At 22.6% G+C, this 25,305-nt stretch overlaps 3 protein-coding genes across 5 annotated transcripts in view; 2 read left to right on the plus strand and 1 right to left on the minus strand.

The window, feature by feature from the left end:
- Positions 1–749: 749 nt before the first annotated feature.
- LOC122502162 (polyubiquitin-A) lies at positions 750–6,304 on the plus strand. The gene is made up of 4 exons (XM_043612088.1): positions 750–907; positions 2,110–2,599; positions 2,852–3,535; positions 5,076–6,304. Exons 2-4 carry the CDS (start codon positions 2,116–2,118, stop codon positions 6,194–6,196), a joined length of 2,289 nt encoding a protein of 762 aa, XP_043468023.1. The 5' UTR covers positions 750–907; positions 2,110–2,115; the 3' UTR covers positions 6,197–6,304.
- Positions 6,305–12,912: 6,608 nt separating this feature from the next.
- LOC122502160 (fibrillin-1-like) overlaps positions 12,913–25,305 on the plus strand; it is a 161,622-nt gene continuing 149,229 nt past the window's right edge. The window contains exons 1-2 of one of the 2 annotated variants that reach the window (XM_043612083.1): positions 12,913–12,987; positions 13,242–13,472. In XM_043612083.1, coding sequence (XP_043468018.1) covers positions 13,427–13,472 — 46 coding nt within the window. In that variant the 5' untranslated portion in view covers positions 12,913–12,987; positions 13,242–13,426. Of the gene's footprint in view, positions 12,988–13,010; positions 13,473–25,305 lie in introns of those variants that run through there. The other variant, XM_043612084.1, reaches the window with a different exon arrangement.
- Positions 12,931–25,305, minus strand: part of LOC122502161 (sushi, von Willebrand factor type A, EGF and pentraxin domain-containing protein 1) — a 240,126-nt gene continuing 227,751 nt past the window's right edge. For both annotated transcript variants that reach the window (XM_043612086.1, XM_043612087.1), the window contains one exon: positions 12,931–13,017. The gene's annotated coding sequence lies outside the window, so the exon portion shown is untranslated. The remainder of the gene's footprint in view (positions 13,018–25,305) is intronic.

The raw sequence follows: 25,305 nt of genomic DNA on the forward strand, positions 1-25,305 counted from the left end.
GTCGAAAGGAGGAAATTTATTTCTTCTATTTTTCCACGAAATTCTTGTTTACCGAAAAACGGAAATGTTAAAAATAAATTTTCGAGAAATATTGATAATTTACGCGATTTGTTACAATAAACAGTTTGTCATTATTTTTAGACTAAAATAAGAGAATTAAATAGAATTTTTATTTATTGTAATCAAATATTCGACTTGCATTTAAAGAAAAAAATTGCGTTAAAAACAGTTTTTTATGCACAAAAGAAATGTTCTACAAATTTGAAAAAAGGGAAATAAGGAAAAAAGTATATGAATCATTGTTGGCGTGTTTTAACCTGTCTTTTAAATATTGCATCAGCTCTTTTTTAATATACACGTGTATTGCAATGACTTGTTATTATCGAGAATAGAATATTATCGTGAATATTCTAGAAATTTTCGATAACAACGAATTTCCTTCTGTTTCTGCACAATATTTATGAAAATATTGATTATTTTTCTCTTTAAATTCAATTATTAGGTAAATATATCCAATTATAGTAAAGCTAGTAAAGTAAAATCCGAAAGTAAAGCCCTCTAAAATCATTACTTCTGAAAAAATTCTCGAGTAAATGAAGAATTTAATTTTTTTGGAAATATAAAAAATAAAATTTAAAGATTCTTTGTGTATTATTTTTAAAAAACAAAGGATTTATTTTCTCCTAAAAATATTATTAATTCTTTGTGGGATATAGTTTCCAACCAATCAGGAGTGACTTCCGGTGACGCCACCAACGTTGTTAGTGGGAGGTTATAAAAGTAGGGGATTTCTTTCTCTCCCGTTTAGTATTCAAGTGTTCTTCAACGGAGTCACAAGTCTTTAATCGTGATATTATTTTTCTGAGAATAAAATCGATATTTTGGATTTCTACGTCTTATATAATTGGTAAGTATTTCGAAAATATCTTTCTTTTCTACTTAAAAAATTTATATTCTAAAATAATTTATTTGTGAATTATATTTCTTTTGTGCATCTATACCTCTGACATATTGCTATTCGTGTTCCTTTGTTTTTTTGATTCGTTTCCTTCGATTTTCTAGTTTGATAATAATTTCGCAAAAACTTATTTATAAATTTTTCTTGAAAATTAAGTGTTTGTTGTTCGGTGAGCGATTTTTGGTGATATTTTCTTTGTTGCCAAGTGATGAGCTTGGGCGGTTCCCTGGCGGCCATATTGGACGAGTCCATTTTAACTTTATTGATCATCGTGAAAATTTGATGATTCATGTTTTTCCAAATGACCGTTACTCAATTGGGAAATTAAAACATATGTTTTGGAGCAAACTTAGCATTTATTATAGAAAAATTATAATTCAATTCTCAGTTTAGATATTTTTTCACTTTATTTTGAACTTTTTAACTTTATTTTCAATTATTTATTTTGGTTTTTTAATGAACATTACATGAACGGAGAGCGACGATAATTTCAATACATCCCTGAAAATGATTCAATATAGAAAGGTCATGTAAATTTAATACCGTTGCCCAACATGATCTTTATTTTCATAATCCTTTTTTTCCCGTTACGTCTTCAAGGTTCGTTAATTAAGGCCATTACCGTCGTTTTAATTTCTTTATAAATATAATGAGAAAAATGCCGAGAAATTTTGAGTTGCTTTCTAATAATCAATTGAAAAGTAGTATTAAACAGAGAACTGGAACATTTTCTTGGGAAAAAGTGAATTGTCGTCACTATGCGTCACTGATAAATAAAACTAAATTACGCTCTGAATTCTTCCACTCAATCTGGACAAATAACTTCCAACTTTTTCTAAAAATACTACTTTTTCTAAATAATAATAATAAAAATAATAATTACGAATTCGTAATAATAATAATTATTAATTCAATATTAATATTATAAAAATTATTATTGCTGTTATTATTATAATCGAAGTATTTTTAGAAAAAACTGAATTTACTTGTCACTTAATAATTATTATTATTATTATTATTATTATAATCGTAGTATTTTCAAAAAAGATTAATTTAGTTGTCAGTTCAAATTATTATTATAAACGTAGTATTTTTAGAAAAGGATGAATTTAATTGTCAATTAGTAATTATTCACACGAAACTATTTACAGGCAAACATGCAGATTTTTGTGAAAACATTGACGGGGAAGACAATCACCCTCGAGGTTGAGGCTTCCGACACGATCGAGAATGTTAAGGCAAAAATTCAGGACAAAGAGGGAATCCCACCAGATCAGCAGCGTTTGATTTTCGCCGGTAAACAATTGGAGGATGGTCGCACATTATCCGATTACAATATTCAAAAGGAATCAACGCTCCACTTGGTTCTTCGTCTTCGAGGTGGAATGCAAATTTTCGTTAAAACTTTAACTGGCAAAACAATTACCCTCGAAGTTGAGGCATCCGATACAATTGAGAATGTTAAGGCTAAAATTCAAGACAAAGAGGGAATCCCACCAGATCAGCAGAGATTGATCTTCGCTGGCAAACAATTGGAAGATGGACGCACACTTTCCGATTATAATATTCAAAAAGAATCCACTTTGCATTTAGTTCTTCGTCTCAGAGGTGGAATGCAGATTTTCGTTAAAACTCTCACAGGTAAAGAATTTTAAATGACAGTGAAATAATTTTCGTATTTATTGTTTGCCTATTTATATTCTTATTTACTTAATTTATCATTTACTTCTTTGACTTTTAATTTACTTATTTAATTTATCATTTACATATAAAATTTATTATTTACTTATTTAAATTATGTTAAAATTATCTAATAGGTTTTTGCCTTTGAAAGTACAAAATCGGAGGTAAATTCATGGTCTGTGAAATTAAAAAAATCTTTTTTGTTTTTAGGCAAAACCATCACTTTGGAAGTCGAAGCCTCCGACACAATCGAGAACGTAAAAGCCAAAATTCAGGACAAAGAGGGAATCCCACCAGACCAGCAGAGATTGATCTTCGCCGGCAAACAATTGGAGGATGGTCGCACCTTGTCCGATTATAATATTCAAAAAGAATCCACATTGCATTTAGTACTTCGACTCCGTGGTGGAATGCAAATCTTCGTTAAAACCTTGACTGGAAAAACAATTACTTTGGAAGTCGAAGCTTCCGACACAATCGAGAACGTAAAAGCTAAAATTCAAGACAAGGAGGGAATCCCACCAGATCAGCAGAGATTGATCTTCGCCGGTAAACAATTGGAGGATGGCCGAACACTTTCCGATTACAACATTCAAAAGGAATCCACTCTTCATTTGGTTCTCCGACTTCGCGGTGGTATGCAAATTTTCGTCAAGACCTTGACCGGAAAAACAATCACTTTGGAGGTTGAAGCTTCCGACACGATCGAAAATGTCAAGGCTAAAATTCAAGACAAAGAGGGAATTCCACCAGATCAGCAGAGATTGATCTTCGCTGGCAAACAATTGGAAGATGGACGCACTTTGTCCGATTATAACATTCAGAAGGAATCGACGCTTCACTTGGTCCTTCGTCTTCGTGGTGGAATGCAGATCTTCGTTAAAACTCTTACTGGTAAGGAATTTTGAATTTAACTAAAATTTTTGTTGTTTTTAACATTTGTGACGCATTTCAGTGAATTCCACAGGAATTTAGTAATTTACCATTTTTTTTAAATTTCTTCGCAATAATTCAATTATTCTCAATAAAATTCTTTCTGGGATTTAAACTGTTTTCATAAATAAAAAAAATTAATGGCAGAATTTCAATTATTTTTAGTACAATATTAATCTAATTCCTCGAAAAATGTAATTATTCTTAAAAATTTTATTAAAATTCGTCAAGTTAATTCAATTATTTAAAAATCTGTTGATGTAATTCAATTATTTTCAAAAGTAATAAAATTCTTCGCAGAAATTCAATAAAGTTAAAATTTTTTAAAAAATTCTCATCAAAATTTCAATTATCTTTATAAATAATAAAATTCTTATCCGAAATTCCATTATTTTTAAAAATTTTAATAAAATTCTTGACAAAATTCAATTATTTCTAAAAATTTTCTTTAATTCAATGATTATTAATATTTTAATAATATTTTCCAAAAGAATTAAATTATTTAAAAAAAAATTTTATCAATATTTTCTTTTTCAAATAATTGAATTCTTTTGGAAAATTTTATTAAAATAGTAAATATTGATAATCATTGAATTCAGGAAAATTTTATGAAAATAATTGAAATTTTGTCTAGAATTTTACTCAAATTTTTCAATATTAATTGAACTTCGAAGAAAAATTTCATTATTTATAAAAAAAATAATTGAAATGTTGCGTGAATTTTTTTAAAATTGAATTTAAAATTTTTTGAAATAATTGAATTTTTGCGAAGAATTCTTCGCAAAAATTAAATTATTTTCAAAAACAATTAAAAGTTCCCCAAAATTCAATTAACAAATTTTTTTTTATTTTCTTCGCAATAATTCAATTATTTTCACAAGTAAAATTTACAGAAATTCAATTATTTTTATAAATAATAAAACTCATCGCAGAATTTTATTTATTATTAATACAATTTTTAAAAAAATTCCTCGAAAAATGTAATTATTCTTAAAATAATTATTTTAAGGATTTTTTTATCTTCTTTATGAGAATTCAATTTTTGAAAAACATTCAATTATTCAATAAATTATTTATTTGCATTTTATTTGAATTTAAATAATTCAATTCTTTTAAAATATTCTAATAAATATTGATTAGAAAATGAAGTTTAGTTATAATTTTATGTAATTGAATATTAAAAGTAGTGAATTTTTAGAAATAATTCAATTTCGAATTAAAATCTTTCAAAATTTGGATTACTACATTTTACTAATAGTAGAAAAATACTATCTATTAGTTAATTATAGTTATTAACTATTAGTTAACTTTAGTTACTATTTGTTATTTACTAATTCAAAAAAATAATTCAAATCAGTGTCAGTCAATAATTCAAATTATAAGCCACTTTTTCTAATTCAAATTTAGAAAGTCAGTTTTTATTAATAAAAAATGAGAAAACAAACAAAAGTAAATTCTTGATTCTGTAAATTTTAATAATTTTTCTTGTCTTTTTTTTTAGGTAAAACCATTACATTGGAGGTTGAAGCTTCCGACACAATTGAGAACGTTAAGGCTAAAATTCAAGATAAGGAGGGAATCCCCCCAGATCAGCAAAGATTGATTTTCGCCGGTAAACAATTAGAAGATGGACGCACACTTTCCGATTACAATATACAGAAGGAGTCCACATTGCATTTAGTTCTCCGACTTCGTGGTGGAATGCAAATCTTCGTTAAGACCTTGACTGGTAAAACCATCACTTTGGAAGTTGAGGCATCCGACACGATCGAGAACGTGAAAGCCAAAATTCAGGACAAAGAAGGAATCCCCCCAGACCAGCAGAGATTGATCTTTGCCGGTAAACAATTGGAAGATGGACGCACACTTTCCGATTACAATATTCAAAAAGAATCCACCCTTCACTTGGTTCTCCGACTTCGCGGTGGTATGCAAATTTTCGTAAAGACCTTGACCGGAAAAACAATCACCCTGGAGGTTGAAGCTTCCGACACGATCGAAAATGTCAAGGCTAAAATTCAGGATAAGGAGGGAATTCCACCAGATCAGCAGAGATTGATCTTCGCTGGCAAACAATTGGAGGATGGACGCACCTTGTCCGATTATAACATTCAGAAGGAATCGACGCTCCACTTGGTCCTTCGTCTTCGAGGTGGAATGCAAATTTTCGTTAAAACTTTGACCGGAAAAACGATTACTTTGGAAGTCGAAGCCTCCGACACGATAGAGAACGTAAAAGCCAAAATTCAGGACAAAGAAGGAATCCCCCCAGATCAGCAAAGATTGATTTTCGCCGGTAAACAATTGGAAGATGGACGCACACTTTCCGATTACAATATTCAAAAAGAATCCACCCTTCACTTGGTCCTTCGGCTTCGTGGTGGTATGCAAATTTTCGTCAAAACCCTAACTGGTAAAACCATCACCCTGGAGGTCGAAGCTTCCGACACGATCGAAAATGTCAAGGCTAAAATTCAAGACAAAGAGGGAATTCCACCAGATCAGCAGAGATTGATCTTCGCCGGTAAACAATTGGAGGATGGCCGAACACTGTCCGATTATAATATTCAAAAAGAATCCACTCTTCATTTAGTTTTACGACTTCGAGGTGGCGCTTTTTAAAAAGCTTTTTCATTTAAATAATAATAATAATTAAAAAAATAGATATGAAAATTTTTGTTTATTCCACTAAACTTAGTCAACTTTTTTTATTTTCGATGTATTTTTAAAATATAGAAAAAAAATGTGATACAACTGTGGAAATTATCTTATAATATATTAATTTTCTTCTTAATTTCTGTTTTGTCATTTCATTACTCTGTCCTCAATTTTTATTGTTTTTAAGTTTTTGCACTTTAGTAAAAAAATTGTTTATTTCTAATGAGATTTAACTAAATTTTAATTGTTTATATTATCATGAATTTTAGTCTCAACTTTTTTGACTTTTTTCTAAAATCGTTCAAACTTTGTTTATTTTAATAATATTTTTATTATTTTTATTATATTTATTATTACCTATTATTATTATTATTATTATTTTTATTTTTACTGTTATTTTTACTATTATTATTCTTACTATTATTATTTTTTTAATAATAATAATTTTTATTATTATTATTATTATTTGTTTTGTTTTTAGGATTTTTATTTTTTTTGTGTTAAAAAAAGGATCAAATTCAAATGGAAGATGTTTAGCAAAAGCAAGAATTTTCAAATTAATTTTTTTTCAGTTTTTTCTTTGTGAATTTTCAAATTTTTAAAATTAATTAACTTTTGGCAATTAAACGATATTTATGGTAATTTAGTTTTTAATTTCGAAACTAAATTATTAACAGTCGGTTACCGTAGAGGAAAAATCGTGCGTTCAGTTTTACATGATAGGTGTCTCTAGTTACTTTACTGGCGCGTAATTTATTAATTGAGTAAATTTAAGAATAGACTTTTTATTAATTGAATAACTAGGAGGGACCATTTGAATGCTAATTATTTAATTAGTTTCCAATTTAAGAAAAATTTGAACTGAATAGAAAATATCTTCTCATTTAGAAAATCAATTAACCGGATGTTTAATAAATATTAATTTGCATCAATCCAATAATAGAAAATAATATATTTTCTCAAATGTTAACCTAATTTCTGAAACATTCCGTTGTAGTAGATTTTAATTACATTGGGAATTTTTTCACTAAATTAAAAAAAGTTTTATTTGGTATTTAAATTTGTTTTTAAAAAATCGCTTTTTATTTCAAATTTTATAGATATTTATTTATTTATTTTTGAAATTTTTCAATTCTATTCTTTCAAGATAATTTGATTTTTATAAACAAATAATTGGAAATTTTTGAAATAATTGAAATTTCTTTACATTCTATTCAAAATAATTGAATTCTTTTTAAAGAATTTTATTTAATTTTTTCGAAAATAATCGAGGAAAGTTAGTCACCGTAATTATTTTATTTTTAAAAATCCCTTCGCAATATATTCAATTATTTTCATAAATAGTAGAACTCATTGCAGAAGTTCAATTATTTTTAACATAATTTTAATCGAATTCCTCGAAAAATGCAATTATTCTTAAAATTTTTATTAATATTCGTCGAAAGAATTCAATTATTTCTAGAAACTGTGAAAAAAATTCTTCTCAAGAATTCAATTATTTTCAAAAGTAATATAATTCTTGCGCAAAAATTAAATTATGTTAAAAAGTTTACAAAAATTCTTGTCAAACTTTCAATTATCTTTATAAATAATACAATTTTTCTCTGAAATTCAATCATTCTAAAAAATTTTAATAAAATTCTTGCTAAATTTCAATTATTTTCACAAATTTTTCAAAAGTCAATGAATTTTAATATCTAGTATTTTAATAAAAGATTTCCCAAAAGAATTGAATAATTTAAAATAAATGTTTATAAAATTCTTCGTAAACATTCAATTATTTTCATAAATAAAAAAATTTTCACATGAATACAATTATTTAAAACAGAATTTAATTATTTTTTAAAAATTTTAATAAAGTTCTATGCAAAAATTATTTTCAAAAATAATAAAATTCATCGCAGGATTTCAATTATTTTTTAAAGTTTGAATAATAATCGTTGCATGAATTCAATTATTTTTATAAATTTTAAAATTCATCGCTGGATTTCAATTATTTTTAATACAATTTAAAATAAATTTCGCGAAAAATGCAATTATTCTTAAAAATTTTAATAAAATTCGTCGAAAGAATTCAATTATTTCTATTAAATTTAAATATTATTTTTAAAAAAAAATTCTTCGCAGGAATTCAATTATTTTTATAAATTTCCATAAAATTCTAAAAAAACAATTCAATTATTTTCAAAAATAATTCGCAGAAATTCAATTATGTTTAAAATTTCTTTTATATTCTTCATTACCTTTTAATAAAATTGAATTAATCATGTTTTCAATTATAATTATGAACAGACAAGATTATTTTAAAAATTGTTTAATTCAATTATTTTCCAAATTTCTAATTAAAATTATTAAAAGAACATTATTTTCAAAAAATTTAAAGAAACTTGTCAAAAGAATTTAATTATTCATAAAAACTCTAATAACAATTTTTTAAGCCATTTGTAGATTTATTTATGTTTGAAATCAAATAAATTTAAATTTGATGAGAAAAAAAGCCGGGAAAAGTTAGGAAAAAATCGGAAATTTTGTTGAACGAAAATAGTAGACACCTTGGATTTAGTAATAATTTTACTAGCAATTAGTCATATTTTATGAATTGTTAGTAGAATTTTAGGAAAAATTAGTAAAAAAGGTTTATTAAAAGTCGATTGAACAATTTCACTAATTGATTCAGTAAATTAGATGATTACACTGCAAAAAAAATTTATTTGATTCAAATTACCGATTACTATTATGACTATTATCAAATAAATATTTACTTGAATCAAATAATTTTTATTTGAGTCAATTAAACGGTATTTTCCTCAAATAGTAAAATTATCGGTTCAAATATACAATTTATTTGACTTGAATAGAATTTATTTGATTCAAGTAAATATTCATTTGACTCAAGTAAATATTCATTTGATTCAAGTAAATATTTTTTGATAATAGACAACTAATAGGTTGTTTGAATCAAATTTTTTTTTAGTGTAGCAATTAATGAAATTTTACTAAAAATTTAGTAAAAATTTACTAACAATTATTATATATATATATATATAGTAAGAACAGGAAATTAACTATATAGATTGCAAATTAGTCCATGCACTAATTAAAAATGAATGACAAATATTTATTAAAATTTTCTTCCTTTTATATTACACACAAAACACATATTATTATAATTTTTATCGAACTCGGTAATTTACATTATAATCCATGTTTAACCGCAAGAGATTTTAATGCGACATTGTTTCCAAACTATATGAGGACATTAAATTTGATTAAACGGCTCACAATAAATTGGATACAATTGAAACGAATCTGAATTGGGATATGCGACAATATACACTGTATATTGGAATCTGGATTTAAAACATTATATTGAATCAATAAAAAAGTTGGGATATTGTTATTCATATACATTCCAAAATAGTATAACGAATTTCAAATGTAAAAAAAAACAAAGGATTATTAGACTTCTGTTGCATAGGAAAAAATTTAATAAACTGAAAAAAATTTGATATAGAATACAATTATTTGAAAAATAAATCAGAATATAAAAGTATAGTCGTTTGTCTCTTTCGTTTACGCAATGTATAGTGTGCTTTTAAAAAGTTTAAATTTTATAAAAGGGGTTTTTTTTGTTCATTTTTTTCTATATTGTTCTCGCAAAAGGACACAAATACATGTTCTATATTAATTAGGGCTATCAGAGAAATTATTGGGTTGAGGACTACTATTTTTTTATATAGTAAAAAAATCGCTGCTAATTTTTATTAGTTTTTTTTTAAATTTTATTAGATAATTACAAATAAATTCTTCACAGGATTTCAATTATTTTTAATAGAATGCAATTTTAAATAAATTCCTCAAAAATGTAATTATTTTCAAAAATTTTATTAAAATTCTTCGAAAGAATTCAATTCTTGACAAAATTTCAATTATTTCCATAAATAATCAAATTCTTTTCAGAAATTCAAATATTTCTGCAAATAATTCAATTTTTCATATGAATTCAATTATTTGCAAAAATTTAATAAAATTCGTTGCAAGAATTCAATTGGGGAATTTTTTGGGAATTCAATTATTTTCAAAAAAATTTAATAAAATGCCATACAGACATTCAATTATTATCAAGAATTTTAATAGAATTCTTTGTGAAATTTAATTATTTTTAAAAACTTTTCGCAATTCAATGATTTTTAATATCTAAACTATTTTTATAAAATTTCCAAACAGAATTCAATTATTAATATTTTTTTTTGAAAATCTTCGTAAGAATTCAATTTTTCAAAATTTGAAGAAAATTCTCGTAAAAATCCCAATTATCTTTATAAATAACAAAATTATAAATCCCAAAACGCATTCAATTATTTTCAAATGTTTTAATAAAATTGTTCAAAAGAAGTCAATTATTTTAAATACAATTTTAATTAAATTTTTTAGACATAATTCAATTATTCTTTTAGATTTTAACAAAATTCTTCCCAAGAATTCAATTATTTACATGAATAATTCTTCGAAAGAATTCGATTATTAAAGATAAATAACAAAATTATTTCCGAAAATTTAATTATTTTAAGTCATTTAAAAAAAAATTCTTGGCAAAATTCAATTATTTTCATAAATAACAAAATTTTTCACAGAAATTCCATTCTTTTTAAACATTTTGATAAAATTCTTCACAATAATTCAATTATTTTCATAAATAATAAAATTCTTCTCAGGAATACAATTCTTTTTGAAAATTTTAATAAAATTCTTTGCAAATATTCAATTATTTTCATAAATAATAAAATTCATTGCAGAATTTCAATTATTTTTAATACAATTTTACAGGAATTGCTCAAAAAATGGAATTATTCTTAAAAATTCAATTTCGATTCCTCGAAAAAATCAATTATTTATAAAAATGTTTTTTCAAAATTCTATGGAAGAATTCAATTATTTACAAAAATATTAGAATTTTTCACAGGATTCAATTATTTTTTAATATTTTAATAAAATTGTTCGATAGAAATCAATTATTTTAAATACAATTTTAATTAACATTTTTCGAAATAATTCAATTATTCTTTTAGATTTTAATAAAATTGTTCCCAAGAATTCAATTATTTACATAAATAATTCTTCGAAAGAATTCAATTATTTAATATAAATAACAAAATTATTCTCGAAAATTCAATTATTTTAAAGCATTTTAATAAAATTCTTTGCAAAATTCAATTATTTTCATAAATGTCAAAAAAAATTCTTGTCCTAATTTCAATTATTTTCAAAGACAAAATGCCTTTTTCTAGTTTCAATGATTTTCAATATCTAAGATTTTAATTAAAATTTCCCAAAACAAATTCAATTATTTAAAAAAATTTTTAATAAAATTCTATGTAAACATTTAATTATTTTCATAAATAATAAAAATTTCACAGGAATTCTATTATTTTTATGAATAAGAATTCAATTATTTACATAAATAACAATATTCATTACATGAATTCAATTATTTTAAAAAATTCTAATAAAATCGATTGCAAGAATTCAATTATTTTTATAAATATTAAAATGCTTTTTTGGAATTCAATTATTTTCAAAAAAATTTAATAAAATGCAACATAGATATTCAATTATTCTCAAAAATTTTAATAGAATTCTTTGTAAAATTTAATTATTTTTAAAAACTTTTCGCAATTCAATGATTTTCAATATCTACTATTTTCATAAAATTACCAAACAGAATTCAATTATTTAAAAATTTTTTTCTAAAAATCTTCGTAAGAATTCAATTTTTCAAAATTTGAAGAAAATTCTCTTAAAAATCCCAATTATCTTTGTAAATAACAAAATTCTTCTCCAAGGTTCAATTATTTTCATAAATGGCAAAAAAATTCTTGTCCTAATTTCAATTATTTTCAAAATTTTTTCTGATTTTCAATATTTACTATTGTAATAAAATTTCCCAAAAAGAATTCAATTATTATAAAAAAATTTTTTAATAAAATTCTATGTAAACATTTAATTATTTTCATAAATAATAAAAATTTCACAGGAATTCAATTATTTTTAAAAATAATAAATTTTTCTTAAGGAATTCAATTATTTTCATAAAAAATAATAATTAAAAATTCTAGAAAATAATAATTGAATTAAAATTATGAAAATAATAGTTACAGTAACAATATTCTTATAATATAAAATAATGCTTTTATTACTCGGTCATTTAATTTATACTTTTAAGTAAAATTTTCTCTTATTTAACTCGGATTGATTATATTTTAGCCAGTAATAATAATAATGTCCGTAAACTTTGTATATTTTTTAAATACTTTGACTGCGGTTCGAGCCCTGCGGGCTGTGCGTAAATTTGAACCATATTATTGCCCTGCGAATAAAATATGTCTTGAAATAAGGCAGAAGTTGGTAATAGTGAAGAATGAATTCCTGCAATGTGGAATATGTTAGGAAACGTGGATAATATAGGAAATAAATAAGTAATATTGCGCTATTTGGGATTGGATCATGTTCTTGTTATGGGTAGCAGTGTCGGATGATCTCTTGAATGTTTAATGGTAGAAGAAGTGGCCGCATATGGACTGAGGAATCCTGGTAGGGCTGCTGAAGTTGTGAACTTGTACTCAGTCTTGAACCGACTGCCAGGCTGCTGGCTGCCTATATAGTCAACCGGTCACTGACTGTTAAAAGTTAAACTTGTGTGTTAAACTGTGTTGTTATCGTTAGTCACTTCTGCATCTCCTTCGCGGCTGTACCGAGTCACGTGTTCTCCAATTTCATCATTTACACTAGAAAACAACAAAAAAAGAACAAATTCGACTTTTATAACACTTTCAACCCCTTAATACATTACTTACCTAATATTTACCTTTTCTCCTACAGTTCATATTATCAATTTTTGTCAATTTTTATGTTAATACCAATTTTTGAAAATTTTTACTTTGATATCAATTCTTACAAAGTTTTACTTTGCTATCAATTTGTTACTTATTTACAAATTTTTATTTAGTAGGTTTTTAGTTGAAAGAAATAATATTGACAAGTAAAAATAGGAATTAATAGATTCTCTAAGTTAGATAGAAATTAATGATGAAATTGACGAGGAGAAGTTGTCGGAAATTTGTGTGAACAGTTTTTTGTGTTTCGACGAATAAAGTGAATTTTAAAGCGATTTCTTCTTTTTTGGTGTTGTGAACAATGTTTTTCAAGATTCTTGGAGGACTTTTATTATTTACGGTCACAGGTGAGAATAGTTTAGTAATATTTTTATTACAATAATATTTAAGAAATATTTTAGTTGGCTACATTAAGAAAAAAATTATTTGACTCAAATAACCGATTACTTGATTATTGGCAATTAAATATTTACTTGAATCAAATAATTTTTATTTGAGTCCATTAAATAGTTCAATTCATGTTTGTTTCAAATAGGCTGAAATAAAGTATACTAGACATAAAGTTAAGTTTACTATACATATAGTAAAGTTTACTAGACATTAAGTAAAGTTTACTATACACATAGTAAAGTTTACTAGACATTAAGTAAAGTTTACTATACACATAGTAACGTTTACTGGACATAACGTAAAATTTACTATACATATAGTAACGTTTCAAATATAACCGATTACTTGACTATTGTCAATTAAATATTTACTTGAATCAAATAAATTTTATTTGAGTCAATTAAATATGGTATTTTTCAAAAATTCTAATACAATTCTTGGGGAAATTTCAATTATTTTCAAAAATTTTCCCCATTTCAGTGATTTTCAATATCTACTATTTTAATAAAATTTTTGCAATAGAATTCATTTAGATTAAAAAATTTATTATACAATTCTACGCAAACATTTAATTATTTTCTTAAATAATAAAAATTTCACAAACATTCAATTATTTGCAAATTTTTAAAATAAATTTCTTATCAATAATTCAATTATTTTCATAAATAATAAAAATTTTTACAAGGGTTCAATTATTTTTGTAAAATAATAAAATTCTTTTCTGGGAATCCAATTATTTTCATAAATAATAGAATTGTTTTTAGGAATTCAATTATTTAAAAAAAACAATAAAACTCATCGCAGAATTTCAATTATTTTTAATACAATTTTAATCGAATTCCTCGAGAAATGTAATTATTTTTATATTTCTGTTAAAATTCGTCAAAAGAAATCAATTATTTAAAAAAAATTTTAATAAAATTGTACGCAAACATTTAATTATTTTGATAAATAATAAAAATTTTATAGGAATTCAATTATATATAAATTTTTACGCAATGATTCAATTATTTTTATAAACATTACATAAATTATTTATTTCTCTACTTAAATAATTGAATTCTTTAGAATTAGGTTATTGAATTATATTTTCAGGAATTTTAGTAAAATTCTTTGCAAAATTCAATTATTTTCATAAATAACAATATTTATCGAAACAATTCAATTATTTTTAAAATTAATAATATTTTTCGCAAAAATTCAATTATGTTTAACAAATTTTTTAAAATTCTCTACGAAATTACAAATATCTTTATAAATAATAAAATTCTTCTCCGAAATTCAATTATTTGCAAAAATTTTAATAAAATTCTTCACAAAATTTCAATTATTTTCAAAAATAACAATATTTATCGAAAGAATTCAATTATTTTCAAAATTAATAACATTTTTCGCAGAAATTCAATTGTGTTCAAAAATTTCAAAAAAATCTCGTCAAAATTCCAATTATCTAGATATATAATTGAATAGCAAAATCCTGCGATAAAATTCAATATTATTTTCATAAACAATAGTATTCATCACAAGAATTCAATTATTTTCAATAATTTTTAACCAGAATTTCATCTCTTACTAAAATTCTTTGCAAATTTCAATTATTATCATAAATAACAATATTCATAACTAGAATTCAATTATTTTAAAAAGTATATAATGAAATTCTTCGCCGAAAGTTTTCAATAATTTTTATAAAATTTTTGACAAAATTTCGATTATTTTCAAAAATATTTCTAAATAATAATAATTACAATAAACAAATAAATTTTTTTTTAAAATCAGAAATTATTAATTATTTACAAAACATAAACAATAGTGCGGACAAATAATGTATATGTAAACAAGGAAGTTTTGATTTTATCAGTTGTTTCTTCATTGTATATGCATATATATAGAGAATGTAACAGAAATTGTTGTTGATATTTGTCTTTATCAGTTTTGATGGTTTTCCACATGGTTGGGCAGAATTTTTTTTTAATATTGAAAATATATAAAGTTCGATCACTGATATTTTTGGCGTGGTCCAATCTATTGATTCGTCACCGTCTGACAAGCAGAATAATTGCTTTTTATTAAAGCGTGAATCAGCCCTCACTTTATAATGATCGAATTAACGTGTGTAGAACACAACCAAGTTTTTTTTCTTTTTAATATCCTGTCATTCATTCATTTTTTCATTTTTTCATTTTTTTAATTATTCAATTTCGCGCATAATATATTTCTCTGCGGGTGCAAGTTTATATTCAGTAGCATTTCAAGAATTCTTTATTTATTTTTTTCGATTATAAATTTTTTATTCTCAATATAGGGAAGAATCGTAAAAATAAATATTTTCAAAGAAAAGAGATTTTCAATAATTATTTTCAAGGTTTGTCATGCAACCTGGAAACATGGAAAACCTGGGAATGTCAGGGAATTTTATAAACCTTGAAGCAATTACAAATTATTGCAGAAATTCAATTATTTTCAAAAGCATAGTAAAATTCTTCTCAAAAATTCAATTATTATCAAAAATTTTAATAAAATTCTTGGCAAAATTCAATTATTTTCAATGTCTTCTATTTCAATAAAATTTCACAAAAGAATTCAATTATTTAAAAAGAAATTTTAATAAAATTCGTCTCAAGAATTCAATTATTTTCAAAAGTAATATAATTCTTCGCAGAAATTCAATTATGTTCAAAAATTTACAAAAATTCTTGTCAAAATTTCAATTATCTTTAAAAATAATAAAATTTTTCTCCGAAATTCAATTATTTTCATAAATTTCCATAGAATTCTAAAAAACAATTCAATTATTTTCAAAAGTAATAAAATTCTTCCCAAAAATTCAATTATGCTTAAAAATTTTTTTTTAATTCTCCTCAAAATTTAAATTATCTTCAATCTTCATAAATAATACAATTTTTCTCCGAAATTCAATTATTTTCAAAAATTTTAATAAAATTCCAAATTATTTTCAAAAATTCAATTATTTAAAATAAAATTTTCATAATATATTTATTATATTTCGAAAAAAGAAATTAATAAAAACAATGTTTATAAAATTTTTACGAAGAATTCAATTTATTTGCAAAAATAACAAAATTTTTTACAGAAATTCAATTATTTTGTAAAATTTTAATAAAAGTCCTAGCAACTATTCAATTATTTTCATAAATAATAAAATTCTTCTCAGGAATTGAATTATTTTTGAAAATTTTAATAAAATTCTTAGCAAAATTTCAATTATTTTCAAAAATAACAATATTCATCGAGAGAATTCAATTATTTTCAAAATTCATAATATTTTTCGCAAAAATTCAATTCTGTTCAAAAATTTCAAAAAATTTGCAAAATTACGTGATATCTTCATGTTTTATAATAATATTCTTACCATATGTTATTGAATTAAAAATTTTTTAAAATCTAAATTTCTATGAAAAAATAATAATGATTAATAATATTTATTTAAAAATAAAGTTCTTAAGAGGCAGGGAAAAAGTGAAAGTTGTTTTTTTGTAAATCAGGGAAATGTATAATCTTGTTACATTATTATCAAAGGAAAAAAATTAATACTTTTTAAAATTAATTTTCGAAATTGTTTTTTAAGAAACAATTTTTGCGATAACTATGTGAATATATAAGAATTTTTTGCAAAGTATAAAAAATTGAATTCGCTCTCGATCTTTCTTCACTTTGACGTGTGATTTCATTTCTACGGCAGATATATCTATATATGTATATAAAAGAAGACAAAATAGTTTTAACATTTTCCTCGAGTTTGACATATTTTAAAGTTTTAAAGTTAGTAATTCTTTTCTCTATACACTTTTCCTCGGGTGCTCTCGCATTTATATCAAATCTCATTCGCACTGTTGTGAAAGTAGCTTAAAGGGTACTTTTCTTTCTCTCACCGCGAGAGGTTTCTCTTTTTCGCGCGACATGATCCTTCTCTTGCAATTTGTTCTTTTTTCCCTCTTTATATATTATACTTGGCTTTCTTTTGTATTTTCACACATAGTGCGCGCGGCTTATATTTATTTGTGAGAGAGTTTGTAAAAGAGAACTAAATATAGAGTATAAAAATGTTTCAATGTATTTTTCAATATTTACCGAATGCGGATATATAACTTGTTGCTATACACAAAGTATTAGCGTACGAGAAATATTTACTCGTTTGAAAACGAAAAATATATAGCGCGCGACAGGCGAACTTAAATTAGCCTAATGCGTGAGATTTTCAGAAAGGGAAGAAAGAAGAGTGAAGAAAACACGTTCGTAAAAACATTGCCGCGACATTCTAGTGAAAAGGAAAAATAAACTATGAGTTCGAGGTTGGGAGAAGCGACTCCCCACCATGCCGGAGCTTCTTCCCCCACTACTTTTGACTTAGGGGAGGGGGACGCTTCTCTTAGCTTAGTTACACTAAAAGCAATTTTTTTCATGTTTAAGATATTTTCCTGATATTTTTCGAAAAAAATCAATTATTTAAAATTTTAAATAGATTTTTATAAAATTCTTTGAATGAATTCAATTATTTATAGAAACTGTAAAAAAAATTCTTGTCAAGAATTCAATTATTTCCATAAAAAAGCAAAATTCTTCAGATTTTCTAAATTCTGTTGAATATTATTTTAAAAAAAAATTCTTCACAAGAATTCAATTATTTTCATAAATTTTCATTAAATTCTAAAAACAATTCAATTATTTTCAAAATGAATAAAATTCTTCGCAGAAATTCAATTATGCTTAAAAATTTTTTTAAATTCTCCTCAAAATTTCAATTATTTTCAAAAATTTTAATAAAATTCTTGGCAAAATTTCAATTATTTTCAAAAATTCAATTATTTAGAATAAAATTTTCATAATATTTATTATATTTCGAAAAAGGGATTATTTAAATTATTTTTTTCAATTATTTTCACAAATAATAAAATTTCGTCTCAAGAATTCAATTATTTTCACAAATAATAAAATTTGTCTCAAGAATTCAATTATTTATCCAAATGTATAATAAAATTCGTAATTCAATTATAGTCAAAATTTAAAAAAGAATTCTCGTCGAATTTTCAATTAACTTTATAAATAATAAAATTCTTCTTCGAAATTAAATTATTTTTAAAAATTTAAATAAAATTTTTGTCAAAATTTCAATTATTTTCACAAATTTTTTGAAAGTCAATGAATTTTAATATCTATACTATTTTAATAAAAAATTTCTCAAAAGAATTGAATAATTTTAAAAAAGAATTTATCTAATATCTTTCGAAAAAATCGAATATTTAAATAGATTTTAGTAAAATTCTTCCCAAGAATTCAATTATTTTTATGAATAATAAAATTCTTCTCAGGAATTTAATTATTTTTTTAAAATTTTAATAAAATTCGTTGCAAGAATTTAATTATTTTTACAAATAATAAAATTCGTCTTAAGTATTCAATTATTTATCAAAATTAATAATAAAATTCTTCGCAAAAATTCAATTATACTCAATTTTTTTTTAATTTCGTCGTATTTTCAATTATATATCTTTATAAATACCTAATGTAATTCTTTTTCAAAATTCTATTATTTTTAAAACTTTTAATAAAATTCTTTGCAAAATTTCAATTATTTTCACAAATTTTTCGTCATACAATAATGATTTTTAATATATCTATTATTTGAATTGAAAATTTCCCAAAAGAATTGAATAATTTTAAAAAAATATTTATAAAATTCTTTGCAAACATTCAATTATTTTTATAAATAAAAAAATTTTCACCGAATTTCATAATTATTTAAAACAGAATTTTCCTAATATTTTTCGAAAAAATTCAATTATTGAAATAGATTTTTATGAAATTCTTCGTAAGATTCAATTATTTTCATAAATAATAAAATTCATCGAAACTTTAAAACTCATCGCTGGATTTCAATTATTTTTAATACAGTTTTAAATAAATTCCGTGAAAAATGCAACTGTTCTTAAAAATTTTAATAAAATTCTTTGAAAGAATTCAAATATTTAAAACAATTTTAATGAAATTTTTTTTTAATAATTAAATTGTTTGCAATAGAATTTTAATAAAACTTTTGGAAAAAAATCATTTCTTAAAAAAGATTTTTTTTTAAATTCTTCTCAAGAATGCAATTAATTTCAAAACACTATTAAAGTTCGGTGACAAAAATTCAATTATTTTCATAAATAATAAAACTCATCGCAGGATTTCAATTATTTTTAATATAATTTTAAATTAATTCTGCTAAAAACGCAATTATTCTTAAAAATTTTAATAAAATTCTTCGAAAAATTCAATTATTTAAAAAAATTTGATACAATTTGCTTCTTAGAGTCTAATAATTATTTTCAATTCATTTTTAATTACTTTTTGAATGAATTTATTCATTATCAAAAATTTTCATGCAATTCTTCGTAAAAATTTAATTTTTTTAAAAAAAATGTTGATATAAAGTTCTTTATAAGAATTCAAATTTAAGAAATATTCGCAATTATTCAATAAATTTATTTTTGTAGTTTAAATAATTGAATTCTCGTAGAACTTTCTGATAAGAATTAATTTAGAATTGAATAAAATAAAATGATTAAAGTTTTGAATAATTTTATTTATAAAATTTCAAGAAAAATGAATTGAAAAATGATTGAATTTTGAAAGAATGACTTTTGTAATTTTTACAAATAGTTAAATTTTAAAAATGCGTTACTTTGAAATATAATTTAAAATATTTTAATTTCCGTAGAAAAAAATAAATCTGGTATTATTAAATATTTATTTGGAATATATTTTTCCATTTTTGAATGTAATTGGGAAATTGTAAAAAATAAAAAATTGAGTCAAGTTTAATTTTTCGTAAGCTACTTTTTTACTACTTTTTTTCTGCGTCTTTATATTTTGCTACTTTTTTAAAAATTAATTATCGAGTACGAAGCCTGCTATAATAAAAAATAAAATTATTTATAAAGAAATTTTTTTTTAATTTTTCTTAATTTCTTTAGGCCATAATTAACAAACAGTATTTGACAAAAATTATTTTAAGGTCCTTGAAAAAAATACCGAAATTTAATATCTTTATAAATATTATAATGGAAGGAAAAACTATTTTAAATAAAACTTAAATTTTTGGATAATATTTTTAAAAAAATCTTAATATAAAAATTGAAATATCCTAATGTTTTAAATTTCTAATATTTTTGGACGAGTAATTCGATAATTCCTGTTTGATAATACAAGATATAAATTCTCGATAAAAAAGAATGAAACAGTACTACACAAAAATGCATTTTAGCAAAATTGGCTCCACACAATAATTTAGTCGAAAATAACGTGAGAGGGCATCTGGTTTTATGTTACATGAACATTAGCAAGGTACATTCGAACCGCGAATTATTTTTTGCCAAGAAAACAAAAATTTTTACCTTTTGAGATCAATTTTTTTTTCGCCGTACCCTTTTTTCTCCTTATATATAAAAATAATTTTTTTTTACCCTTTTGAATTTCTTCTTGTGCTCGGCGCTTTTATATAAAGTCGAATCTCTCGATTCAGTATATATATATATATATATATATATATATATATATATATATATATATCTGGCGGACAAAAGTTTGTAAGCATGTGCCGGGACAGAGATTATTGGCGAAGGAGGGGTAGGAGGAGGAGATCTCGCCTATATAGTATGTATATATATGATTTTCTGGATTACGAGTTCAGTGATCCATTTGGATTTATAAAGTTCAAGGTTTTCGGAGATTAAAGAAGCTTGGGAGGGCCATTTGGTTAGTCTTTTTGACTGATTTAGTAGTTTCTATTTATGTGTTTTAATAGAACACAGCCAGAAACTTATATATCTTACGGAAATAGATTATAAAGCCTCCACGTGCGCATACTTTTATTCCATATTCAAATCCCCCAGCTACTTAAAATCAATTGATGAATTAGCAAAATAAGTTATGAGACTGGAAAAATAACTATTATAACGTTTTTATTTACACGCGACGATTTAATTTACACTGAGGGAACAATTTATTCGATTCAAATAAACGATTATATTTGTCAGTAAAATTAATAGTCTGGCAAATAAATATTTTTTAAATTAATTTTTCTTTGAGTAGTCAATTAAATGGTACTTTACTATATATTCACAGGGCTCGAACTAGGTCCGTAAATCCCGTAAAAGTTCGTAAATTTGCTTCAAGTCCGTAAAAGTAGGTTTTTTTTGAAAAAAGTTCGGTAAAGTCCGTAATTTTAATTTGATTGAAAAAGGACGAAAAGTTCGTAAATTGTACGATTTAATTTGGAGGATTTTAGAAAAATTACAAATGATTAAGTAGAAATTCAATTACTTTTAAAAGTAATAAAATTCTTTGCAGAAGTTCAATTATATTTTCATAAATAATAAAATTCATGGCAGGAATTCAATTATTTTTTAAAATTGTAATATAATAATCGTTGCAAGAATTCAATTATTTTCATAAATTTTAAAACTTATCGCAGGATTTCAATTATTTTTAATATAATATAACTTTAAATAAATATTTTACAAGAATTTAATTAATTTCTTAAATAATATACAATTTTCAAAGAAATTCAATTATTTAAAAGTTAAAACACAATATTTATAAAAATTTTTGAAAAAAATCATTTCTTTAAAAAAATTTTTTTTAAATTCTTCCCAAGAAAATGCAATTATTTTAAAAACTTCATTAAAGTTCGGTGACAAAGATTCAATTATTTTCATAAATAATAAAATTCATCGCAGAATTTCAAATATTTTTAATACAATTTTACAGGAATTGCTCTAAAAATGTAATTATTCTGATAAATTTAATTTCAATGCCTCGAAAAATCAATTATTTAAAAAAAAAATTTTTTTCAATTTTTTGGAAGAATTCAATTATTTACAAAAATATAAGAATTTTTCACAGGAATTCAATTATTATTATTATTATTATTATTATTATTATTATTATTATTATTATTATTATTATTATTATTATTATTATTATTATTATTATTATTATTATTATTATTATTATTATTATTATTTAATTATTCAATTATTCAATTATTTTAATTATTCAATTCAATTATTATTATTATAATTCAATTCATTCAAATGTTTTAATAAAATTGTTCGAAAGAAATCAATTATTTTATAAAATTATAATAAAATCGTTCGCAAGAATTCAATTATTTTCATGAATGATAAAATGTTTTTTAGAAATTCAATTATTTTCATACATTTAAAAAAATTCTCGTCAAAATTTCAATTATCTTTAGAAATAATTACATTCTTCTCCAAAATTCAATTATTTTCAAAAATTTTAATATAATTCTTGGCAGAATTTCAATTATTCTCAAAAATTTTCCTCAATTCAATGATTTTCAATATCTACTATTTAAATAAAATTTTCCAAAAGAATTCAATTATTTAATAAAATTTTAGGCAAGTCTTTAATTATTTTAATAAAATAATGAAAATTTTGCAGAAATTCAATTATTTACAAATTTTTTGTAAATTTCTTTGCAATCATTCAATTATTTTCAAGTAAATAATAAAATTTCTAAAGGGATTCAATTATTTTTATAAATTAAAAAAAATTTCACAGGAATTCAATTATTTAAAATAGAATATTCCTGATATTTTTCGAAAAAAATCAAATATTTAAATAGATTTTAATAAAATTCTCCCCAAGAATTCAATTATTTTTATAAATAATAAAATTCTTCTCAGGAATTCAATTATTTTTTACAAATTTTAAAATTCATAGGTGGATTTCAATTCTTTTTAATACAATTTTAAATAAATTCCGCGAATTTTGAAAATAATTGAATTTTGAAGAAGAATTTTATTATTTATAAAAATAATTGAAATTTTGACGAGATTTAAAAAATTTTTGAAAATAATTGAATTTTGGAGAAGAATTTTATCATTTATAAAGATATAATTGGCATTTTGATAAGAATTTTTAATATTTTTGAACATAATTGAATATTGGGAATTGAATTTTAGGAGAATTTTTAAATTAATTTAAATTTTGACAAGAACTTTATTCCAATTTTTGAAAATAATTGAATTTTGAAAGAATTTTATTATTTATAAGGATAATTGAAATTTTGATGAGAAGTTTTTGAAATTTTTGAAAATAATTGAATTTTGGAAAAGAATTTTATTATTTACAAGGATAATTGAAATTTTAACGAGAATTTTTTTTTATTTTTTGAAAATAATTGAATTTAGCAGAAGAATTTTATTATTTATAATAATAATTAAAATTTTGACAAGAAGTTTTTAAAGTTGTTGAACATATATAATGAATTTTTACAAAGAATTAATTAATAAAATTAATTCCACAAAATAATTGTTAGTTAAAAAAGTGAAGAATTCCGATTTTCAGAAATTTCAAATTCAAACCTTTTAAAAATTCAATTATTTTAAAAATTTTTGGAAAAATTTAAAATTGATAAATAATAAAAATCTTCTCCAAAATTCAATTATTGAAAAAAATTTTAATAAAATTTTTTATTGGAATTCAATTATTTCCAAAAAAAAATTCTTGTAAAGAATTCAATTATCTTTATAAATAGAAAAATTGTTTGTAAAAATGAAATTATTTTCAAAAATTTTAATACAATTCTTAGCACAATTTTAATAATTTAAAAAAATTTTCCTCAATTCAATGATTTTCAATATCTATATACCTACTGTTTTAATAATTTCCAGAAAAATTAAATTATTTAAAAAAAAAAAATTATTTTCAAAAATTTAATTCTTTTCGTAAATATCATGTATAATTTATCTCAAAAATTCAATTATTTACAAAAATAATATTTTTTTTCAATTAACTTCATAAATAGTAAAAATTTTTTCGGAACTTATAATTATTTTCATAAATAATAAAACTCATTTGCATAATTTCAATTATTTTTAATTCAATTTTAATTGAATTTTTCGAAAAATTTAACATATTCTTAAAAATGTTATTAAAATTCGTTAAAAGAATTCAATTATGTAAAAATTTTGTTGAGTAAATTCTTTATGAGCTTTTTAAAATTTTTTTTTCCCTGACTTTTACCGAATTTCTAGACAAAATTTTAACTTTTTTTTTTTTTTTTTTTTTTTTGAAAGTATTCTTTGGCTATAGGAAGAAATTTAAAATTTTGTCCGGAAATCAGATAAAAATCAGGGGAAAAACAAAATTAAATTTTTTTGTCAAATATTTCTTTTCTGGTCGTTTTAACTTTATACAGCGATTTTTAGCTCAATTAATTTTTAGCGATTCAAATAATACGAATCAAGCAGGTGATTCAATTTCCCGTATAATACGCATATAAAATACACAAAAAAAGCATGAAAATCCTCGTGTTAATATGTGAGAAGTTTTAAAAGGTAATTTATAAATGGAATTACCTCCTGCGAAGCAATCGGCGGGGCAATAAAGCCATAAAGTCTGACAGTAGTCGGAATGTGACCACTGTGGGCAGTCATACACTTAAATACGTGGGTTCGCAAAGTATAGCAGAGTTCTCTTATCGTTTTCACATCTGTATTTCTATCATGTGCACTATAAACTGTATTTTATATATATATACAATTTCTCACACACACAAAAACATAAATTCAATTTTTTTCTATATCAACAAAGAAAAAAAAAAACCAAAACTATCGAATCACATGTACACAGGAGAAGCGACCCTTTCCAATCTAACTATGGCTTCCTGTACATACAAGAACACACCGCATTCGAGAAAATTAAATGCAGACATTTATGAATATTAAAATCATACATAAAAAGAAATGCATAATT

This window comes from Leptopilina heterotoma, unplaced genomic scaffold (assembly GCF_015476425.1).
Source record: "Leptopilina heterotoma isolate Lh14 unplaced genomic scaffold, ASM1547642v1 Lhet_220, whole genome shotgun sequence".
NCBI classification, from domain to species: Eukaryota; Metazoa; Arthropoda; class Insecta; order Hymenoptera; family Figitidae; genus Leptopilina; species Leptopilina heterotoma.